At 39.5% G+C, this 26036-nt stretch overlaps 1 protein-coding gene across 1 annotated transcript in view; it reads right to left on the reverse strand.

Annotated features, from left to right (window-relative positions):
* The window catches only part of LOC130683089 (ankyrin repeat domain-containing protein 7-like), a 38891-nt gene extending 14080 nt beyond the window's left edge, over positions 1 to 24811 (reverse strand). Inside the window, exons 1-3 of the mRNA XM_057499355.1 lie at positions 24771 to 24811; positions 22048 to 22162; positions 21712 to 21885 (exon numbers count right to left, since the gene is read on the reverse strand). Of these exons, the coding sequence (XP_057355338.1) occupies positions 21712 to 21885; positions 22048 to 22162; positions 24771 to 24811 (330 nt within the window). The remainder of the gene's footprint in view (positions 1 to 21711; positions 21886 to 22047; positions 22163 to 24770) is intronic.
* Between the last annotated feature and the right edge of the window lie 1225 nt (positions 24812 to 26036).

A 26036-nucleotide genomic window follows, 5' to 3' on the forward strand; every position in this document is an offset into this window, starting at 1 on the left:
GTAGGAGAAAAGGGAGGGCTGTACAACACAGAGAAGGCAAGTAGTGATTCTACAACATTTTGCTATGCTGATGGACAGTGACTGTAAAGGGGTTTATAGGGGAGACCTGGTATAGGGGAGAGCCTAGTAAACATAATATTCGTGATGTAAGTGTAGATTAGTGATACCAAAAACAAAGCAAAACAAAACCAAACAAAAAAAAAAAAGGGCAATTCCTGTGTGGTAACCTCCAATGAGGTCTACACAAGGGTATAAAGGGCATATAAAAGTGTAGGCAAAGGGTCTGTTTGTGTTTACACAGAGGATCAAAGCCTAATTGGGCTACCCTGAAAATGAACTAAGATATGATATGAAAGAGAACTTCCAACATCAGCATTCTCTGGAAGACTCATGCCAGAAGATGATCATCAAAAAACCCCAACAAAGATCCACGCACTGCTACAGCTGTAGATGCACTCATCCCACCAGTTCCTGGACTTGCCATGGGAATGAGGAAGGAGATATCTAAGCTGGCCTGTGCATACAGTAAAACAACAAATTTGACTGGATCTATACTGTTGGAACTCAACCAAGAATTAGGAAAAGTGCAAATTGTAGCGCTCCAAAATCTTACAACTACAGACTATTTACTGATAAAAGAACATAAGGGATGTGAACATTCCCCAGGAATGGGTTGTTTTAATTTGTCTGATTTCTCTCAGACTGTTCAAGTTCAGTTGGACAATATCCACCATATCATAGATAAGTTTTCACAAATGCCTAAGGTGCCTAACTGGTTTTCTTTGTTTCACTGGACATGGCTGGTAATTACAGATATGCTTTCATTATGTAACTATACTCCTATTATGTTAATGTGTGTGCGCAATTTAAGTAGTAGCTTAAAACCTATACATGCTGAAGTTACTCTACAAGAAGATATGTCAAAGAAATAATCAATCTTCCCAGGTTTTCTTCCGCCTGCTACTTCTATAGCTTTTCTTCTTCCTTCCTAATTACAACCCTTAAATAGAATTCGTGCCTCATATCAAATTTACCGAGTATCATAATTCTTCCAAGTGGTAAAGATACCTCAAGACAAATGCTGGGCATAGAAGCTACAGGGCATAAATATGCAAAGAAGTAAAAAGCTAACCTTTTCAAACAATAAGGCTTCCCTCTCACTTACCAACTTTACATTTCCCTGTATGGCCCCGGAGGATGACTGGTTAGCCAGAGACGGGTAAGATTCCTCAAGGGAGGAACAACCTAAGACAGGCACAGTCGCAGGGGTCCATCAGGTGAGAAATTGGGGATCAACAGAGGTGAGGCTTAGAACCTCACCCCCCCTGTACTGAGAGAAATCTTCTGCATACGTGGATGTTTTATTGCCCTGGTCTAGCTTGGATTAACACATAGTCTACAGGCATACACCGGATCATCTACAGTTTGCTCTCTTACAACACTAAACTATGTTTTCTACCTTTATCTTGTATCTACCTACCACTTCAGCATTTTAGTAAAAATAATAATAATAAAGAGAGAAATGTGGTATCCACATATAAATCAAGTATAAAAACCAAATGAGTATTCATATTTGAACTGACTGTTTATAGTTCATAATGCATGAGCAAAACCGAAAGTTTCTGTGATGACTGCCCTTGTACTGTTCACTATGTAAATTATTCATTGTGTAAGAATTTGTTCTCCATGTAAGAACTTGTTTGTTATACTTCAGAAGATTGGAGACTGACGAAACTTAGGCTTGGGGTGGATTAATGATTGTGCATTGAGCATTGACTCCCCTATACAGAATTTCATTGTTGTTAACAACCATTTGATCAATAAATATGAGAGATGCCCTCACAAAAAAACAAAACAAACAAACAAAAAAAAAAACGGGACAGACTTCCAATGGTAAAATAAATAAGTAACCGGGATGTAATGTATAGCATAAGGAATATAGTCAAGATATTGTAACAGCTTGGTAGGGTGATAGCTGGAACCTAGAATTATGTATATAAATGTTTTATCACTGTGTTGTACACTTGAAACTAATGTAATGTAATACTGTGCATCAACTACCCTTCAATAAAAAATAATTATTTAAAAAAAAATTCAATCTTGTTCCTGAAATTAATATAAAATGTGAACTCGTCATTGCAAATTAATACAGACCATCTTGAAAATCTTGAAATTTTTATCAAAATATACTATAGAATAGTGTAACCTCAAATTGTAACCTCCAGTGCTTCCAAAGGCAAAGTAGGTGACTTAAGGAAGTAAAGAGCCCAGGTGTGGACAGGAGAACAGGAAGAGGGGGAGCAGTCTGCACAGCACACCTCACAGTAGGAAGGGATCCACATTCCAGATATGACTCTTTAGGAGAAGCCTGAATCCCAGATTTGTGCATGAGTCTCCTACATTTTAAATATTGACTCAATTTATGCAGGCAAACTAAATGTATTCAGGGGCCACAGTTAGTCTATACCCAATTGTGTTTTAATATTTGTTACATTTCCCAGTGGTTATATATAAGCAAATATGTGCATGCAAAAATCTTCCCTTTCTTTAGCATCATATGGTTTACCAAAAATTTAGGCCCCAATATGCAGTAAAAGTTTCTATTAAAATTCATAATACCAGGGGCTTTTTGGAAGTCTTAAAGGGGCAGGGTGGACACTTAATCCAGAGGTAGGGAATCCAGGGATCCCTGGGCACCCTAATCCCCTGGGCTGCAGGGAGCACAAAGGCCCCTTATGGAGATAAATAGCCTCCCAGCCACTCCCCCTCCAACACGACTCCACCACTTTGGAGCAGCTGCCCAAGCCAGGCCAAACCCACAGCAACAGCGGAGATAAACTCCAGAGCAGCCGGGCAGGAAGCAGAAGCCCTGTCTGCGCCAGCTACCCAGCACAAGCCACTAGAGGTCGCTGTTCTCCCAGGAGAGGAGGGCCACAAACCAACAAGAAGAGAAGTTCTTCCAGCCGTCACTCGTCCCAGCTCTGCAAACTATTCCTATCACCATCAAAAGGCAAAGCTACAGGCAGACAAAGATCACAGAGACAACACCAGAGAAGGAGACAGACCTAACCAGTCTTCCTGAAAAAGAATTCAAAATAAGAATCATAAACATGCTGACAGACATGCAGAGAAATACGCAAGAGAAATGGGAAGAAGTCCGGAGGGACATCACAGATGCCAGAAAGGAGATTACAGAAATGAAACAAACTCTGGAAGGGTTTATTAGCAGAATGGATAGGATGCAAGAGGCCATTGATGGAACTGAAACCAGAAAACAGGAATGCATAGAAGCTGACATAGAGAGAGATAAAAGGATACACAGGAATGAAACAATGTTAAGAGAACTGTGTGACCAATCTAAAAGGAACAATATCCGTATTATAGGGGTCCCAGAAGAAGAAGAGAGAGGAAAAGGGATGGAAAGTATCTTGGAAGAAATAATTGCTGAAAACTACCCCACACTGGGGGAGGAAATAATCGAACAGACCACGGAAATACACAGAACTCCCAACAGAAAGGATCCAAGGAAGACAACACCAAGACACATAATAATTAAAATGGGAAAGATCAAAGACAAGGAAAGAGTGTAAAGGCAGCTAGAGAGAAAAAGGTCACCTATAAAGGAAAACCCATCTGGCTAACGTCAGACTTCTCAACAGAAACCCTACAGGCCAGAAGAGAATGGCATGATATATTTAATGCAATGAAACAGAAGGGCCTTGAACCAAGGATACTGTATCCAGCACGACTATAATTTAAATATGATGGTGGGATTAAACAATTCCCAGACAAAAAAAAGCTGAGGGAATTTGCTTCCCACAAACCACCTCTACAGGACATCTTACAGGGACTGCTCTAGATGGGAGCACTCCTAGAAAGAGCACAGAACAAATCACCCAACATATGAAGAATGGAGGAGGAGGAATAAGAAGGGAGAGAAGAAAAGAATCTCCAGACAGTGTATATAACAGCTCAATAAGTGAGCTAAGTTAGGCAGTAAGATACTAAAGAGGCTAACCTTGAACCTTTGGTAACCACGAATTTAAAGCCTGCAATGGCAATAAGTACATATCTTTCAATAGTCACCATAAATGTTAATGGACTGAATGCACCAATCAAAAGACACAGAGAAAAACAATGGATAAAAAAGCAAGACCCATCTATATGCTGCTTACAAGAAACTCACCTCAAACCCAAAGACATGTACAGACTAAAAGTCAAGGGATGGAAAAACATATTTCAGGCAAACAACAGCAAGAAGAAAGCAGGGGTTGCAGTACTAATATCAGACAAAATAGACTTCAAAACAAAGAAAGTAACAAGAGATAAAGAAGGACACTACATAATGATAAAGGGCTCAGTCCAACAAGAGGATATGACCATTCTAAATATATATGCACCCAACACAGGAGCACCAGCATAAGTGAAACAAATACTAACAGAACTAAAGGGGCAAATAGACTGCAATGCATTCATTCTAGAAAACTTCAACACACCACTCACCCCAAAGGATAGATCCACCGGGCAGAAAATAAGTTAAGGACACGGAAGCACTGAACAACACAGTAGAACAGATGGACCTAATAGACATCTACAGAACTCTACATCCAAAAGCAAAAGAATATACATTCTTCTCAAGTGCACATGGAACATTCTCCAGAATAGACCACATACTATGCCACAAAAAGAGCCTCAGTAAATTCCAAAAGACTGAAATCCTACCAACCGACTTTTCAGACCACAAAGGCATAAAACTAGAAATAAACTGTACAAAGAAAGCAAAAAGGCTCACAAACACATGGAGGCTTAACAACATGCTTCTAAATAATCAATGGATCAATGACCAAAACAAAATTGAGATCCAGCAATATATGGAAACAAATGACAACAATAACACTAAGCCCCAACTTCTGTGGGACACAGCAAAATCAGTCTTAAGAGGAAAGTATATAGCAATCCAAGCATATTTAAAAAAGGAAGAACAAGCCCAAATGAATGGTCTAATGTCACAATTATCGAAATTGGAAAAAGAAGAACAAATGAGACCTAAGGTCAGCAGAAGGAGGACATAATAAAGATCAGAGAAGAAATAAATAAAATTGAGAAGAATAAAACAATAGAAAAAATCAATGAAACCAAGAGCTGGTTTTTCGAGAAAATAAACAAAATAGATAAGCCTCTAGCCAGACTTATTAAGAAGAAAAGAGAGTCAACACAAATCAACAGTATTAGAAACGAGAAAGGAAATATCACGATGGACCCCACAGAAATACAAAGAATTATTAGAGAATACTATGAAAACCTATATGCTAACAAGCTGGGAAATCTAGGAGAAATGGACAACTTCCTAGAAAAATACAACCTTCCAAGACTGACCCAAAAAGAAACAGAAAATCTAAACAGACCAATTACCAGCAATGAAATTGAAGTGGTAATCAAAAACTACCAAAGAACAAAACCCCCGAGCCAGATGGTTTTACCTCGGAATTTTATCAGACATACAGGGAAGACATAATACCCATTCTCCATAAAGTTTACCAAAAAATAGAGGAGGAGGGGATACTCCCAAACTCATTCTATGAAGCTAACATCGCCCTAATACCAAAACTAGGCAAAGACCCCACCAAAAAAGAAAACTACAGACCAATATCCCTGATGAACGTAGATGCAAAAATACTCAACAAATTATTAGCAAACCGAATTCAAAAATACATCAAAAGGATCATACACCATGACCAAGTGGGATTCATCCCAGGAATGCAAGGTTGGTACAACATTCGAAAGTCCATCAACATCATCCACCACATCAACAAAAAGAGAGACAAAAACCACATGATCATCTCCATAGATGCGGAAAAAGCATTTGACAAAGTTCAACATCCATTCATGTTAAAAACTCTCAGCAAAATGGGAATAGAGGGCAAGTACCTCAACATAATAAAGGCCATCTATGATAAACCCACAGCCAACATTATATTGAACAGCGAGAAGCTGAAAGCATTTCCTCTGAGATCGGGAACTAGACAGCGATGCCCACTCTCCCCACTGTTATTTAACATAATACTGGAGGTCCTAGCCATGGCAATCAGACAAAATAAAGAAATACAAGGAATCCAGATTGGTAAAGAAGGAGTTAAACTGTCACTATTTGCAGATGACATGATACTGTACATAAAAAACCCTAAAGACTCCACCCCAAAACTACTAGAACTGATATCGGAATACAGCAAAGTTGCAGGATACAAAATCAACACACAGAAATCTGTGGCTTTCCTATACACTAACAATGAACCAACAGAAAGAGAAATCAGGAAAACAACTCCATTCACAATTGTATCAAAAAAAATAAAATACCTAGGAATAAACCTAACCAAAGAAGTGAAAGACTTATACTCTGAAAACTACAAGTCACTCTTAAGAGAAATTAAAGGGGACACTACCAGATGGAAACTCATCCCATGCTCGTGGCTAGGAAGAATTAATATCATCAAAATGGCCATCCTGCCCAAAGCAATATACAGATTTGATGCAATCCCTATGAAACTACCAGCAACATTCTTCAATGAACTGGAACAAATAATTCAAAAATTCATATGGAAACACCAAAGACCCCGAATAGCCAAAGCAATCCTGAGAAAGAAGAATAAAGTAGGGGGGATCTCACTCCCCAACTTCAAGCTCTACTATAAAGCCATAGTAATCAAGACAATTTGGTACTGGCACAAGAGCAGAGCCACAGACCAATGGAACAGACTAGAGAATCCAGACATTAACCCAGACATATATGGTCAATTAATATTTGATAAAGGAGCCATGGACATACAATGGCGAAATGACAGTCTCTTCAACAGGTGGTGCTGGCAAAACTGGACAGCTACATGTAGGAGAATGAAACTGGACTATTGTCTAACCCCATATACAAAAGTAAACTCAAAATGGATCAAAGATCTGAATGTAAGTCATGAAACCATTAAACTCTTGGAAGAAAACATAGGCAAAAACCTCTTAGACATAAACATGAGTGACCTCTTCTTGAACATATCTCCCCGGGCAAGGAAAACAACAGCAAAATGAACAAATGGGACTATATTAAGCTGAAAAGCTTCTGTACAGCAAAAGACACCATCAATAGAACAAAAAGGATCCCTACAGTATGGGAGAATATATTTGAAAATGACACATCCGATAAAGGCTTGACGTCCAGAATATATAAGTAGCTCACACGCCTCAACAAACAAAAAACAAGTAACCCAATTAAAAAATGGGCAGAGGAGCTGAACAGTTCTCCAAAGAAGAAATTCAGATGGCCATGAGACACATGAAAAGATGCTCCACATCGCTAATTATCAGAGAAATGCAAATTAAAACTACAATGAAGTATCACCTCTCACCAGTAAGGATGGCTGCCATCCAATAGACAAACAACAACAAATGTTGGCGAGGCTGTGGAGAAAGGGGAAACCTCCTACACTGCTGGTGGGAATGTAAACTAGTTCAACCACTGTGGAAAGCAGTGTGAAGGTACATCAAAATGCTCAAAACAGACTTACCATTTGACCCAGGAATTCCACTCCTAGGAATTTACCCTAAGAATGCAGTAATCAAGTTTGAGAAAGACCAATGCACCCCCATGTTTATCGCAGCACTATTTACTATAGCCAAGAATTTAAAGCAACCTAAATGTCCATCGATAGATGAATGGATAAAGAAGATGTGTTACATATACACAATGGCATACAACTCAGCCATAAGAAGAGGGTAAACCCTACCATTTTCAGCAACATGGATGGAGCTGGAGTGTATTATGCTCACTGAAACAAGCGAAGTGAAGAAAGAGAAATACTAAATGATTTCACTCATCTGTGGAATATAGGTACAAAGGAAAAACTGAAGGAACAAAACAGCAGCAGAATCACAGAACTCAAGAATGGACTAACAGGTACCAAAGGGAAAGGGACTGGGGAGGATGGGTGGGTAGGGAGGGATAAGGTGGGGGAAGAAGAAGGGGGTATTAAGATTAGCGTACATGGGGTGGGGAGAAAGGGGAGGGTTGAACAACACAGAGAAGGCAAGTAGTGATTCTACAACATTTTGCTATGCTGATGGACAGTGACTGTAAAGGGGTTTATAGGGGGGACCTGGTATAGGGAAGAGCCTAGTAAACATAATATTCGTCATGTAAGTGTAGAATAATGATACCAAAAAAAAAAAAAGGCAGTTCCTGTGTGGTGACCTCCAATGAGTTTTACACAAGGGTATAAAGGGCATATAAAAGTGTAGGCAAAGGGCCTGTTTGTGTTTATACAGAGGATCAAAGCCTAATTTGGCTACCCCGAAAATCAATTAAGATACGATATGAAAAAGAACTTCCAATATCAGCACTCTCTGGAAGACTCATGCCAGAAGATGATCATCAAAAAACCCCAACAAAGATCTACGCACTGCTACAGCTGTAGATGCACTCATCCCACCAGTTCCTGGACTTGCCATGGGAATGAAGAAGGAGATATCTAAGCTGGCCTGTGCATACAGTAAAACAACAAATTTGACTGGATGTATACTGTTGGAACTCAAACAAGAATTAGGAAAAGTGCAAATTGTAGCGCTCCAAAGTCTTACAACTACAGACTATTTACTGTTAAAAGAACATATGGGATGTGAACATTCCCCAGGAATGGGTTGTTTTAATTTGTCTGATTTCTCTCAGACTGTTCAAGTTCAGTTGGACAATATCCACCATATCATAGATAAGTTTTCACAAATGCCTAAGGTGCCTAACTGGTTTTCTTGGTTTGACTGGAGATGGCTGGTAATTACAGGTATGCTTTCGTTATGTAACTATACTCCTATTATGTTAATGTGTGTGCACAATTTAATTAGTAGTTTAAAACCTATACATGCTGAAGTTACTCTACAAGAAGATATGTCAAAGAAATAATCAATCTTCCCAGGTTTTCTTCCGCCTGCTACTTCTATAGCTTTTCTTCTTCCTTCCTAAATACAACCCTTAAATAGAATTCGTGCCTCATATCAAATTTACCAAGTATCATAATTCTTCCAAGTGGTAAAGATACCTCAAGACAAATGCAGGTCATAGAAGCCACAGGGCATTAATATGCAAAGAAGTAAAAAGCTAACCTTTTCAAACAATAAGGCTTCTCTCTCACTTACCAACTTTACATTTCCCTGTATGGCCCCGGAGGATGACTGGTTAGCCAGAGACGGGTAAGATTCCTCAAGGGAGGAACAACCTAAGACAGGCACAGTCGCAGGGGTCCATCAGGTGAGAAATTGGGGATCAACAGAGGTGAGGCTTAGAACCTCCCCCCTCATGTTCTGAGAGAAATCTTCTGCATACGTGGATGTTTTATTGCCCTTGTCTAGCTTGGATTAACACATAGTCTACAGGCACACACCTGATCATCTACATTCGCTCTCTTACAACATTAAACTATGTTTTCTACCTTTATCTTGTATCTACCTACCACTTCAGCATTTTAGTAAAAATAATAATAATAAAGAGAGAAATGTGGTATCCACATATAAATCAAGTATAAAAATCAAATGTCTAGTTCTGAAGGCGGAAGATGGCGGCGTGAGTAGAGCAGCGGAAATCTCCTCCCAAAACAACATATATCTATGAAAATATAACAAAGACAACCCTTCGTAGAATAAAGACCAGAGGACACAGGACAATATCCAGACCACATCCACACCTGAGAGAACCCAGCGCCTCGCGAAGGGGGTAAGATACAAGCCCCGGCCCCGCGGGAGCCGAGCGCCCCTCCCCCCAGCTCCCGGCGGGAGAAGAGCAGGCAGAGCGGGAGGGAGACGGAGCCCAGGGCTGCCGAAAACCCAGCCCCCGCCATCCGAGCCAGAGTGCAGGGCGCTCGATACTGGGAAAACAGGGCAGCAAGAACAGTGAGCAGGCACTGGAGGCTGGGCGACAGAGGACATAAGAAAAGCGCACGACCATTTTTTTTTTTTTTTTTTTTTGCTTTTTTGCTGCTTTGTTTTGGCGAGCGCTTTTTGGAAGTCTTAAAGGGACAGGGACCCCAATACTAGGGAAACAGGGCAGAAAGACCAGTGAGCAGAGGCCTGACGCTGGCACCGGAGAATAAAGAAAAACGAACGACCACCTTTTTTTTTTAATTAAAAAATTTTTTTTTTTTTAAATTAAAAAAATTTTTTTTCTTGTTTTTTTTTGTGGTCATTGTTTTGTTTTGGCGGGTGCTTTTTGGAAGTCTTAAAGGGGCAGGGCGGGTCACTTAATCCAGAGGGAGGGAATCCGGGATCTCTGGGCACCATAACCCCTGGGCTGCAGGGAGCAGGGAGGCCCCTTACGGAGATAAATAGCCTCCCAGCAGCTCCTGCTCCAACGCGACTCCACCATTTTGGAGTAGCTGCCCGAGCCAGGCCACGCCCACAGCAACAGCGGAGATTAACTCCATAGCAGCCGGGCAGGAAGCAGAAACCCTGTCTGCGCGCAGCTGCGCAGCACAAGCCACTAGAGGCCGCTGTTCTCCCAGGAGAGGAGGGCCACAAACCAACAAGAAAGGAAGTCCTTCCAGCCGTCACTCGTCCCAGTTCTGCAGACTATTCCTATCACCATCAAAAGGCAAAGCTACAGGCAGACAAAGATCACAGAGACAACACCAGAGAAGGAGACAGACCTAACCAGTCTTCCTGACAAAGAATTCAAAATAAGAATCATAAACATGCTGACAGAGATGCAGAGAAATACGCAAGAAAAATGGGATGAAGTCCGGAAAGAGATCACAGATGCCAGAAAGGAGATCGCAGAAATGAAACAAACTCTGGAAGGGTTTATAAGCAGAATGGATAGAATGCAAGAGGCCATTGATGGAATTGAAATCAGAGAACAGGAATGCATAGAAGCTGACATAGAGAGAGACAAAAGGATCTCCAGGAATGAAACAATATTAAGAGAACTGTGTGACCAATCTAAAAGGAACAATATCCGTATTATAGGGGTCCCAGAAGAAGAAGAGAGAGGAAAAGAGATGGAAAGTATCTTAGAAGAAATAATTGCTGAAAACTTCCCCAAACTGGGGGAGGAAATAATCGAACAGACCACGGAAATACACAGAACCCCCAACAGAAAGGATCCAAGAAGGACAACACCAAGACACATAATAATTAAAATGGCAAAGATCAAGGACAAGGAAAGAGTGTTAAAGGCAGCTAGAGAGAAAAAGGTCACCTATAAAGGGAAACCCATCAGGCTAACGTCAGATTTCTCAACAGAAACCCTACAGGCCAGAAGAGAATGGCATGATATATTTAATACAATGAAACAGAAGGGCCTTGAACCAAGGATACTGTATCCAGCACGACTATCATTCAAATATGACGGTGGGATTAAACAATTCCCAGACAAACAAAAGCTGAGGGAATTTGCTTTCCACAAACCACCTCTACAGAACATCTTACATGGACTGCTCTAGATGGGAGCACTCCTAGAAGGAGCACAGCACAAAACACCCAACATATGAAGAATCGAGGAGGAGGAACAAGAAGGGAGAGAAGAAAAGAATCTCCAGACAGTGTATATAACAGCTCAATAAGCGAGCTAAGTTAGGCAGTAAGATACTAAAGAGGCTAACCTTGAACCTTTGGTAACCACGAATTTAAAGCCTGCAATGGCAATAAGTACATATCTTTCAATAGTCACCCTAAATGTTAATGGGTTGAATGCACCAATCAAAAGACACAGAGTAACAGAATGGATAAAAAAGCAAGACCCATCTATATGCTGCTTACAAGAAACTCACCTCAAACCCAAAGACATGTACAGACTAAAAGTCAAGGGATGGAAAAACATATTTCAAGCAAACAACAGCGAGAAGAAAGCAGGGGTTGCAGTACTAATATCAGACAAAATAGACTTCAAAACAAAGAACGTAACAAGAGATAAAGAAGGACACTACATAATGATAAAGGGCTCAGTCAAACAAGAGGATATAACCATTCTAAATATATATGCACCCAACACAGGAGCACCAGCATATGTGAAACAAATACTAACAGAACTAAAGGGGGATATAGACTGCAATGCATTCATTCTAGGAGACTTCAACACACCACTCACCCCAAAGGATAGATCCACTGGGCAGAAAATAAGTAAGGACACGGAAGCACTGAACAACACAGTAGAGCAGATGGACCTAATAGACATCTATAGAACTCTACAGCCAAAAGCAGCGGGATATACATTCTTCTCAAGTGCACATGGAACATTCTCCAGAATAGACCACATACTAGGCCACAAAAAGAGCCTCAGAAAATTCCAAAAGATTGAAATCCTACCAACCAACTTTTCAGACCACAAAGGCATAAAACTAGAAATAAACTGTACAAAGAAAGCAAAGAGGCTCACAAACACATGGAGGCTTAACAACACGCTCCTAAATAATCAATGGATCAATGACCAAATCAAAATGGAGATCCAGCAATATATGGAAACAAATGACAACAACAACACTAAGCCCCAACTTCTGTGGGACACGGCAAAAGCAGTCTTAAGAGGAAAGTATATAGCAATCCAAGCATATTTAAAAAAGGAAGAGCAATCCCAAATGAATGGTCTAATGTCACAATTATCGAAATTGGAAAAAGAAGAACAGATGAGGCCTAAGGTCAGCAGAAGGAGGGACATAATAAAGATCAGAGAAGAAATAAATAAAATTGAGAAGAATAAAACAATAGCAAAAATCAATGAAACCAAGAGCTGGTTCTTCGAGAAAATAAACAAAATAGATAAGCCTCTAGCCAGACTTATTTAGAAGAAAAGAGAGTCAACACAAATCAACAGTATCAGAAACGAGAAAGGAAAAATCACGACGGACCCCACGGAAATGCAAAGAATTATTGGAGAATACTATGAAAACCTATATGCTAACAAGCTGGGAAACCTAGGAGAAATGGACAACTTCCTAGAAAAATATAACCTTCCAAGATTGACCCAGGAAGAAACAGAAAATCTAAACAGACCAATTACCAGCAACGAAATTGAAGAGGTAATCAAAAAACTACCAAAGAACAAAACCCCCGGGCCAGATGGATTTACCTCGGAATTTTATCAGACATACAGGGAAGACATAATACCCATTCTCTTTAAAGTTTTCCAAAAAATAGAAGAGGAGGGGATACTCCCAAACTCATTCTATGAAGCTAACATCACCCTAATACCAAAACCAGGCAAAGACCCCACCAAAAAAGAAAACTACAGACCAATATCCCTGATGAACGTAGATGCAAAAATACTCAACAAATTATTAGCAAACCGAATTCAAAAATACATCAAAAGGATCATACACCATGACCAAGTGGGATTCATCCCAGGAATGCAAGGTTGGTACAACATTCGAAAGTCCATCAACATCATCCACCACATCAACAAAAAGAGAGACAAAAACCACATGATCATCTCCATAGATGCGGAAAAAGCATTTGACAAAGTTCAACATCCATTCATGTTAAAAACTCTCAGCAAAATGGGAATAGAGGGCAAGTACCTCAACATAATAAAGGCCATCTATGATAAACCCACAGCCAACATTATATTGAACAGCGAGAAGCTGAAAGCATTTCCTCTGAGATCGGGAACTAGACAGCGATGCCCACTCTCCCCACTGTTATTTAACATAATACTGGAGGTCCTAGCCATGGCAATCAGACAAAATAAAGAAATACAAGGAATCCAGATTGGTAAAGAAGGAGTTAAACTGTCACTATTTGCAGATGACATGATACTGTACATAAAAAACCCTAAAGACTCCACCCCAAAACTACTAGAACTGATATCGGAATACAGCAAAGTTGCAGGATACAAAATCAACACACAGAAATCTGTGGCTTTCCTATATACTAACAATGAACCAACAGAAAAAGAAATCAGGAAAACAACTCCATTCACAATTGCATCAAAAAAAATAAAATACCTAGGAATAAACCTAACCAAAGAAGTGAAAGACTTATACTCTGAAAACTACAAGTCACTCTTAAGAGAAATTAAAGGGGACACTAACAGATGGAAACTCATCCCATGCTCGTGGCTAGGAAGAATTAATATCGTCAAAATGGCCATCCTGCCCAAAGCAATATACAGATTTGATGCAATCCCTATGAAACTACCAGCAACATTCTTCAATGAACTGGAACAAATAATTCAAAAATTCATATGGAAACACCAAAGACCCCGAATAGCCAAAGCAATCCTGAGAAAGAAGAATAAAGTAGGGGGGATCTCACTCCCCAACTTCAAGCTCTACTATAAAGCCATAGTAATCAAGACAATTTGGTACTGGCACAAGAGCAGAGCCACAGACCAATGGAACAGACTAGAGAATCCAGACATTAACCCAGACATATATGGTCAATTAATATTTGATAAAGGAGCCATGGACATACAATGGCGAAATGACAGTCTCTTCAACAGGTGGTGCTGGCAAAACTGGACAGCTACATGTAGGAGAATGAAACTGGACCATTGTCTAACCCCATATACAAAAGTAAACTCAAAATGGATCAAAGACCTGAATGTAAGCCATGAAACCATTAAACTCTTGGAAGAAAACATAGGCACAAACCTCTTAGACATAAACATGAGTGACCTCTTCTTGAACATATCTCCCCGGGCAAGGAAAACAACAGCAAAAATGAGTAAGTGGGACTATATTAAGCTGAAAAGCTTCTGTACAGCAAAAGACACCATCAATAGAACAAGAAGGATCCCTACAGTATGGGAGAATATATTTGAAAATGACACATCCGATAAAGGCTTGACGTCCAGAATATATAAGGAGCTCTCACGCCTCAACAAACAAAAAACAAATAACCCAATTAAAAAATGGGCAGAGGAACTGAACAGACAGTTCTCCAAAAAAGAAATACAGATGGCCAACAGACATTTGAAAAGATGCTCCACATCGCTAATTATCAGAGAAATGCAAATTAAAACTACAATGAGGTATCACGTCACACCAGTAAGGATGGCTGCCATCCAAAAGACAAACAACAACAAATGTTGGCGAGGCTGTGGAGAAAGGGGAACCCTCCTACACTGCTGGTGGGAATGTAAGTTAGTTCAACCATTGTGGAAAGCAGTATGGAGGTACATCAAAATGCTCAAAACAGACTTACCATTTGACCCAGGAATTCCACTCCTAGGAATTTACCCTAAGAACGCAGCAATCAAGTTTGAGAAAGACAGCTGCACCCCTATGTTTATTGCAGCACTATTTACAATAGCCAAGAATTGGAAGCAACCTAAATGTCCATCAATAGATGAATGGATAAAGAAGATGTGGTACATATACATAATGGAATACTACTCAGCTATAAGAAAAGGGCAAATCCAATCATTTGCAGCAACATGGATGGAGCTGGAGGGTATTATGCTCAGTGAAACAAGCCAAGCGGAGAAAGAGAAATACCAAATGATTTCACTTATCTGTGGAATATAAGAACAAAGGAAAAACTGAAGGAACAAAACAGCAGCAGAATCACAGAACTCAAGAATGGACTAACAGGTACCAAAGGGAAAGGGACTGGGGAGGATGGGTGGGTAGGGAGGGATAAGGGGGGGAGAAGTAAGGGGGTATTAAGATTAACATGCATGGGGGGGTAGGAGAAAAGGGAGGGCTGTACAACACAGAGAAGGCAAGTAGTGATTCTACAACATTTTGCTATGCTGATGGACAGTGACTGTAAAGGGGTTTATAGGGGAGACCTGGTATAGGGGAGAGCCTAGTAAACATAATATTCGTCATGTCGTCATGTAAGTGTAGATTAGTGATAGCAAAAAAAAAAAAAAAAAGGGCAGTTCCTGTGTGGTAACCTCCAACGAGTTCTACACAAGGGTATAAAGGGCATATAAAAGTGTAGGCAAAGGGTCTGTTTGTGTTTATACAGAGGATCAAAGCCTAATTGGGCTACCCTGAAAATGAACTAAGATACGATATGAAAAAGAACTTCCAACATCTGCACTCTCTGGAAGACTCATGCCAGAAAATGATCATCAAAAAACCCCAACAAAGATCCACGCACTGCTACAGCTGTAGATGCACTCATTCCACCAGTTCCTGGACTTGCCATGGGAATGAGGAAGGAGATATCTAAGCTGGCCTGTGCATACAGTAAAACAACAAAATTGGACTGGATCTATACTGTTGGAACTCAACCAAGAATTTGGAGAAGTGCAAATTGTAGCGCTCCAAAGTCTTACAACTACAAACTATTTACTGTTAAAAGAACATATGGCATGTGAACAGTCCCCAGGAATGGGTTGTTTTAATTTGTCTGATTTCTCTCAGACTGTTCAAGTTCAGTTGGACAATATCCACCATATCATAGATAAGTTTTCACAAATGCCTAAGGTGCCTAACTGGTTTTCTTGGTTTCACTGGACATGGCTGGTAATTACAGATATGCTTTGGTTATGTAACTATACTCCTATTATGTTAATGTGTGTGTGCAATTTAAGTAGTAGCTTAAAACCTATGCATGCTGAAGTTACTCTGCAAGAAGATATATCAAAGAAATAATCAATCTTCCCATGTTTTCTTCCGCCTGCTACTTCTATAGCTTTTCTTCTTCCTTCCTAATTACAACCCTTAAATAGAATTCGTGCCTCATATCAAATTTACCGAGTATCATAATTCTTCCAAGTGGTAAAGATACCTCAAGACAAATGCTGGGCATAGAAGCCACAGGGCATAAATATGCAAAGAAGTAAAAAGCTAACTTTTTCAAACAATAAGGCTTCTCTCTCACTTACCAACTTCACATTTCCCTGTATGGCCCCGGAAGATGACTGGTTAGCCAGAGACGGGTAAGATTCCTCAAGGGAGGAACAACCTAAGACAGGCACAGTCGCAGGGGGGCCATCAGGTGAGAAATTGGGGATCAACAGAGGTGAGGCTTAGAACCTCACCCCCCCATTCTGAGAGAAATCTTCTGCATACGTGGATGTTTTATTGCCCTGGTCTAGCTTGGATTAACACATAGTCTACAGGCACACACCTGATCATCTACATGTGCTCTCTTACAACACTAAACTATGTTTTCTACCTTTATCTTGTATCTACCTACCACTTCAGCATTTTATTAAAAATAATAATAATAAAGAGAGAAATGTGGTATCCACATATAAATCAAGTATAAAAACCAAATGAGTATTCATATTTGAACTGACTGTTTAGAGTTCATAATGCATGAGCAAAACCGAAAGTTTCTGTGATGACTGCCCTTGTACTGTTCACTATGTAACTTATTCATTATGTAAGAATTTGTTCTACATGTAAAAACTTGTTTGTTATGCCTCAGAAGATTGGAGACTGACAAAAATTAGGCTTGGGGTGGAATAATGATTGTGCATTGAGCATTGACTCCCCTATACAGAATTTTATTGTCGTTAACAACCATTTGATCAATAAATATCAGAGATGCCCTCACAAAAAAAAAAAAAAAAAAAAGAAGGACAGACTTCCAATGGTAAAATAAATTAGTAACCGGGATGTAATATATAGCATAAGGAATATAGTCAAGATATTGTAACAGCCTGGTAGGGTGATAGCTGGAACCTAGAATTATGTATATAAATGTTCTACCACTGTGTTGTACACTTGAAACTCATGTAATGTAATACTGTGTGTCAACTACCCTTCAATAAAAAATAATTATTAAAAAAAAAAAAATCAAATGTCTATTCATATTTGAACTGACTGTTTTTAGTTCATAATGCATGAGCAAAACCGAAAGTTTCTGTGATGACTGCCCTTGTGCTGTTCACCATGTAACTTATTCACTATGTAAGAATTTGTTCTCCATGTAAGAACTTGTTCGTTATGCTTCAGAAGATTGGAGACTGACAAAAATTAGGCTTGGGGTGGATTAATGATTGTGCATTGAGCATTGACTCCCCTATGCAGAATTTTAGTGTTGTTAACAACCATTTGATCAATAAATATGAGAGATGCCCTCACAAAAAAAAATATATATATATATATATATAAATATATAAACTTCCAATTGTAAAATAAATAAGTAACCGGGATGTAATGTATAGCATAAGGAATATAGTCAAAATATTGTAACAACTTGGTATGGTGATAGCTGGTACCTAGAATTATCATGTATATAAATGTTGAATCACTGTGTTGTACACCTGAAACTAATGTAATACTGTGTGTCAACTACCCTTTAATAAAAAATAATTATCTACAAAAAAAAAAAGATTCATAATACCCAGAAATAGGAACCCTCCTATACTGTTGGCAGGACTCCAAATTGGTACAACCACTGAGGAAAGCAGTGTGGACACTCCATAAAAAACTAAAAATAGAAATACCATCTGACCCAGTAATTCCACTCCTAGGAATTTACCTGAAGAAAACAAAATCCCTGATTCAAAAACATATATGCAGCCCTATGTTTATTTGCCACACCATTTGCAATAGCCAAGATATGGAAGCAACCTAAGCATCCATCAGCAGATGACTGGATAAAGATGTGGTACATATATACACAATTGAATATTATTTTGTCCTAAAAAGAAAATCCTGCCATTTACAATAACATGGATGCATCTTGACGGTATTATGCTCAGTGAAATAAGCCAGGTGGAAAAAGACAAATACCATATGATTTCACTTATTTGTGGAATACAAAAACAAAGCAAAACAAAAAGAACAAAACAGCAGCAGACTCACAGAACTCAAATATGGACTAACAGTTACCAAAGGGAAAGGGACTGGGGAGGGTGGGTGGGAAGGGATGGATAAGGGGAATAAGGGGCATTACGATTAGCACACATAATGTAGGGGAGGCACAGTGAAGGCAGTATAGCACAGAGAAGTAGTGACTCTGCAACATCTTACTATGCTGACGGACAGTTACTGTAATGGGGTATGTGGTGGGGACTTGATAATGGGGGGAATCTAGTAACCACAGTGTTGATCATGTAATTGTATATTAATGAGACCAAAATTTTAAAAAATTAAACAAAATAATGCATTAGACTCACAGACTCTGAGAAGTGACTAGCCGTTACCTAGGGGGAGGCGACTGGGAACGGGCAGTGGAGGGAGGAGGAGGGGGACTGTTGAACCACTGTGATGTACATTTTATAAAAAACAAAAAAGATTCACAATACCGCATCAAAGAATTTTTCCAATGCTTATGAAAGCTACAATCTATTCGCATTTAATTCTCCTAGATTGTTAATCAAATAGATAACTAGTTCATAGGACTGCTGAAACTAAACTATTAAAATAATTCCAATCTCTATTGTCACTAACTACATGGATTTTGATGTTTAAAATTGCAATTCTAATTATGCCAGAGTGCTATGAGTTTGACAGACATACTGAGACAGTCTATCTCAAGGCTTCAGCTAAACAGAAGGTCCATGATTTACTACTACTGCAATCAGAAAACCCTGCTTGTGATAACCAATTTGTTGGCCTAATGACTTGAATGATACTAAAAGATGCAAAATTCCTCAAGGGTCAGTCTCTACTTATTAAAAGACTATCCAGAAGCAAATTACTAAAGACTCTCTGAGTGCCAGGGTATGACTGATGGCTGGAAGGAAAGACGTGTTTTTCTTTAAGCCAACAGATATTGCCAGTTATGTTCTTTTTTTTAATTTCTCAGTCACAGAGGTAGGGCCATATGGAAGTCAAGCTAACATTGTCGGAAAGGACAGAGCTGAAGGAAGTAGCAACCTGTCAAACTCCAACTCTTCTAAAGATTTCTTAAGTTTGTGAGATCTGCAAATTTATGTATTACACTTATCCATTCAGTAGCTCTTAAGCAAAGTCGTATCAGTACCTTAGGGAAATATTTCTAAATATACATATCCAGGCCTTACTGGACTTAGTCAAAATCTTCAGGGGACAGCCTAGGTTTTTAAGATTTTTTAGTTTCCCAGACAATTTGATTCACCAGCACAATGCCAGCTGAGCGCTGGCACACTGGACAATCACGTCGGTCTCATGTCTCACATATGTGACCAATTCCTGCTATCACTCGAGGATTTTGCCAAAGAAAGGAAAGCCCAAGAGATGAGTCACTTAGCAAAACTGCATTTAATTTTCCTGGTGGGGTCAGAACAGGGACTTGTAAGGAAACCCAAAATGTAACTTGATTTCATTATTCATAAACTCCTCCCTTCCCATCAAGATGTTCTAGATTGGAAAGCAGAGTTCAGACTCTCATCTACGTGGCTGTTTCTGTGAGAACAGAATATATCAGTTCATTATATCTTCTTCCCTTGTTTCCCACTTCACCACCACCTGTTCCCTGCCAATCTGGTTCCTCAGTGTCCTCGTAATGTCGATCTCTAAGCAAGTTTACAACTCATTCATCCTCTTTCCCAAACTAACAATTATTTTCCCCCAAGGCTGAAGACATCTTGCCTAAACAGAGAAAAACAAGGAAAAAAACATACAAAATACCTCTTCTTGTTATTTCCCCTCATGTGCCAAAATTCCAAATTGGCCTGCATATTTCTGATTGCTCTCTCCTTTTCCCTTTCCTTTTTCCCTCTTAAGCCTTTAGCCAATGAAAGAGGAATCACTTTTATATGTTCCTTTTTTAATAAAATAGGAGCTTGTCAACAGCAGCCCCACTTTCATATTATAAAATGTATTTGTTTTGTTTGTGTTTTAGATAAAGCCTGTTTCCAAGGCAAACTTGGTTTCCTGTGTTGCTTTTCACTAATTAGAAAAAAGCTTGGGTGGGGGAAAAATATTTGAAAGAAAAGGTTTACTTTAACAAATTCAGTGTTTTCATACACATTTGCCATAAATGCATGCAAGAAAGCTGTTCTCTAATGCTTCCTTAGAAGAGCCATTGTTTTAAGTGGAATCTTAGATAGTTATTTCAAAGTATTTTCAGTCAGGAAATGCTTGATTTTCTAAATACATAAAATTGACCCTAACTCTATTAACCTGTCGGGGCTGCAGCATGGGAGGTAATGTACACCCAGAAAAAAAAGCAGGCAGACTAGCTTCACCCTCACCTACTCCCCACGTACAGCTATAAGCCGGTGGGAGCTGCATGAGGCTGAGCAGGAGCTACTCTCTGATGTGAGTAACCGTAAGGTGCTACATGGCTGGCAGAGCAGCTGCCAGCACAAGGGAATGGCCCTGCTGATGTCAAGACATGACCCAAAGCCCTCACCCAGATCTTCAGAGCCCTGGGGTCCTAGAGTGCCCAGGGCCTGTGGTCTGCCACTTCCACATCCCACATGCACTCACCCAGCTCCTCTGGCCCGATACCAGTTCTCCACCTCTCCTCCCACCCATCCCCAGCAGCACCCATTTCCTAAGCCCTGCAGAGCAGCTGGCCTCCACCATCACCTCACACCGCCTCAGCCTTCAGTCCTTTGTGGGCTCTGAGCCTACCAACCCCTCCCAGGCACTCAAGGGAAGGTCCTCCTCCTGAGGGAAGGGAGCCAGGAGACTGTTCTGCCCTCTGTGTGGGCAACCTCTCTCTAGCCCTCCCTGACTTGGCTTTGGAGGTTTTTCCATGGTGACAGGGCCCAATGTAGAGTATTCAGTATGTCTACGCATACACACACGTATAGATGTATATATAAAAGAATTTTATACATCTATGGCTACTAAAGAAATTAAAAACATGTTATTCAAATATTTGTAGATAAAGTTGGTGGATGCATACCTTGTTCCTCGCCTCGATGCCTCTGTTGTATGAAAGGAGCTGTGCCCCTGTTGTTACACACTCACCACAAGCTGCATAGTGTAAAGCCGTGTTGCCATAGATGTCACTCACTTTGGGATCGGCACCATGGTCTAAAAGAATACGTGCACAGTCCTCCTGCTGGCATTGCACAGCCTGTAGGTATCACACCAAGAAACACACTATAAATTCTAGGATTTCAAAATAGATACACTACAGGTTTCACCAGTGTGTCATATTTAAATGAGATAAATTCATTTCTGTTCTCAGCTATTACATCAAACCCATCTTGGGCTGGCATCCACAGCTCCTACATACCTTAATCGGGGGTGTCCTCTTTAGGTTGTCACAGAGGTTAAGCTCATATTTCCTCTCGACCAGGACAGTTACCACTTCTGCATGGCCATTGGCGCAGGCCAAATGCAGAGCAGTCCTAGGAATGTGAGAGGACTTGTTAGGAAATTACAATGCACTCTTCTCAAAACATACAATTATTCATGTAATTGTAAACATTAAAGAGCACATTATTCATAAGTCTTCAAAAGAAAAATTTACTTTTTCTGAAGAAGGTACAGTATTTATCAGCCTTATTGCTCACCACATTAATGAAAGTGCAGTCTATTTGCTAGAAAGAGCATGACCTTGGGATTCAGCCCACCTTAGGTATGAATCCTACACTTTAGTGATCACTTGGCCTTTCGGTGCCTCAATTTCCTCATCAACATAATGGGGATAAAATAAGTTATCTCATGGGATACTACTGTTATGCTTAAATAAGAATCTATGCTAAGTGTTTTAGAACAATTCCTAGCACAAACAGCAGGTCACCAATTGTTACACTATTGTTATTAATTATTACTATTATTACTCTTTAACAAAGAGAATTCAATTTGGTAAAATGATGTAATTATGCCTATTTTGCAAATATGTTTTAAGAATCAGAGAGAACACTGTATTTTAACAATTTTAAGATTCTCATATTCTCACATTTTAACATCTCACACTGGACTGCAACTGTAAATCATAATGTCCAACAACTAAAATTGGCAGGTTTTAAAAATTTCTTATTGGTGCATAAAATAATACAGCATCAATCCACTGTGAATTATGTCTTATGAAATGATAGTATACACAATAGATCTACTGAAGTTCACATGCTTGTATTTAAATAAATTTTAGTTCTTAAAAGCTTTATGGGATAATGGTTCTGCTCTGAAACATCAGAACAGAAGCAGACATTTTAAAAAAATAATTATTTTGATTTTCATGAAACTTTAAGCCAAAGGAAACTCAGGATTCAAGTGATAAGTATAGCTGGTTTTACTCAATATTTAGATTTACAGGTTGTATGAATTAGGTATTTCCAATGATCAATTTAGGACTGAATACTATTATAAATATTCAAGAAGGCCGCTAAAGGTTATCTTTTACAATTTTGCATGATCAGAAGTGCTTTTGTTTGAAAGGGAGGAGGAAAAGCTTCAGTTGAGATTAGATCCTAACACTTCAATTTAAAATTTTTCATCTTGGTCATACTGGGCAACATGAAGTTTTTAAGAATGAAAGAATCCAGAGTAAAATTTGTCTGCTATTGGAGAGGTCAGTATTTTTAAAGAAAACTTTTATAAAGGCAATACTTTTGCAATAGGAATATTTGCTATTTTTTATTTTTATTTTCATAAGGACACAACTAAAATTCTCTAGACTTTTGCAATAGCAACAGTCATCCTTTGTATTTACTATTTTTTATTTCCACAAGGATGCAACTAAAATAATTGATCTATAGTTGTTTACATAAATGTAATAAAGCTACATATAATAAAAAACATGTATATAATTAAACATATACATCCTAAAATCTACAGGCACAGATAAAAAGATTCTTTATTTCTGAACAGGCTTAAAGTTATCAGAAGATACCAATCCTCAAAAACATTTTTTAAAAGTAGTTTTATCTGTGTGAGACTCATACTTCTGTACTCCCCCAGAATTACTTCATTAATAATAAACTTCCACTATAATTTTTATATATGTCCATTGTAGAACTCAGATTTTTTAAAAAGAAAAAAAAATACACTGGTACTACAGATTCCATCTGGAACTTCTTTTTGTGGGATAAAAATCTAGCTAGTATTCTCCACATAATTAGCAGGTATTTCTCCATCATTTATAAATGATTCACCTCTTCCTACTGATATGAAATGTTATCAGAATCGAGTTCTGACTCATATATATATGTGGGGATTTGGTCACTTTTCATTCTGTTCCATTCATTTATCTATCTTTTCAGCTGTTAGTAACTCAACACTCAGTGAAAATTTATAGCACATTTTTATATCTAGAAGGGCAAATATTTAATATGCAAGACTTCTAAATTTCATCACAGCAATAAAAGAGGGGCAGCATATGGAACCCCCAATTTTTAAAACCATGACTATTTTTTATTTGGCTTATGTGAAATTAAAATATAAGAAGAGCACACATTTTGAGAAAATGAATCTTCCTATTTAATAGATTTTTCCCATTTCAAAATTCCTTTCTCAGGTCCATCATTAAATAACACATCTATACATAGGTGTACACCAATATAAAGTGGATATTGGATTTTACCCAAAGAATTTTTACAAGTTGATCAATTAAAATTTTTTTCATTTTTCTCATTATGTATTATGCATTTTTATGCAGTATTTTTGTTAGGCACTTTTATACCATTATGAACTTTTCTGTAATATCTAATATTATGGTATGAAAATGTGTACATTAAAAATAAAATGCTGTCTATACTCTATTAGTGCTGTTTAGTTTAATCACTGCAAAACTGTCAGTCATTATGAGTGGGTCCGAAACCGCTACACTTTTTGGCTCTGCTGCTCATAACATGGGCACAGGCGCCGGACCCCTTGTCAGGCTTCCAGGACCCAGGTCCTGAGGGGGCCTTGGCGCTAGGGGGCTCGGCTCCCCAGGTGAGCCCGGAAGGTGAGCGCTTTCCCGCGTCTGCCCACCTCCTCCCAGGCCGCCCCTGGCCTCCCAGCCCCCCTTACCTATTCTTCTTGTCCGTTTCATTCAAGCCATTTTCCCCCATAAATAGAATGTGCTGCACTCTGGCTACTTTGCCCTTACTGGCAGCCCTGTGGATCTTTCTGACATCTTTGCTTTGGATGTGGTACTCAAAAGAGACCAACACTTCAGACCCTGGGATCCAAAAATCCTCCTCATAACAAAGCCTCGGCTTCAGGAAACCTCAGCTCCCTTGCTGCCTTCCGCTCGCCACACAGCACTAGGGCTGAATAAGCCTACCCAGGGGCCACAGCAGCATAGAACCCCGTCAGCAGTTAGCGCTCAGTAACCGCAGGCAACAGATGCCCCGCACAGATGACGTCACCGTGCAGGGCACTCAGAGGCCAAGGGTGTGGAGAGCGCATGTGCAGGGCCCAGACAAGGCAAATTTCGGACAGGGCTCAGGCACTGGCGGGTTCCCTTCGCCTTCAGTGGGGGATGACTGAGTTGGGAAATTGGCAGAAGGTAGACTAATCCACATGGAAAAGCTGTGTCCGGGGGCTGGAGCGGTGTGAAACTTAAGGATGCTGAAGGTCTCCTCCCCACAAAACACCCCTAAAAAACTAAATAAATCTCCTTATCCCTCAGTTTATTCCTCTTCTACATTCTGCTGGGCCTCAGGTGATCTCCAAGGCAGTTTTCATGGTCTCACAGACTGTGGCAGTGTGTGTCATCAAGTGCAGACTGAGAAAATGCACACTCTAGTAAAATCTTCAATAAGCCCTCCCCTTTGGGCCAGCCTTAGACTTAGATTTCTTTACTTTTATTTTCTCCCAATTAAATCTTTACTCAACCCAAGATTTATTACTAAAGAATTTTAAAAAAGGCTTTTCACTTGTCCTAAATTGTTTTCTCACCTACTTTATCGTACATTAAATTCTCTCGTATGATTTCCAATAACATGGATGGAGCCAGAGGGTATTATGCTATGAATAAGCCAGGTAGAGAAAGAGAAGTACTAAATAATTTCACTCATTTGTGGAATATGAACAAAGCGAAACTGAAGGAACAGAACAGCAGCGGGCTCAGATTCCAAGAACGGAGTAGCACTTACCCAAGGGGAGGACAGATAGGGAGGGAGAAGGGGATTGAGGGGTATGATTGGTAAACAAGGTGTGTGTGGGTGGGGGTCACGGTGAAGACAGTGCAGCACAGAGAAGACAAGTAGTGACTAGCATCTCACTAAGCTGATGGGACAGTGACTGCAATGGGGTGTGTGGGGGGGGACTAGATAATATGGGTGAATATAG

The sequence above is a fragment of the Manis pentadactyla genome, chromosome 3 (assembly GCF_030020395.1).
Source record: "Manis pentadactyla isolate mManPen7 chromosome 3, mManPen7.hap1, whole genome shotgun sequence".
NCBI lineage: Eukaryota > Metazoa > Chordata > Mammalia > Pholidota > Manidae > Manis > Manis pentadactyla.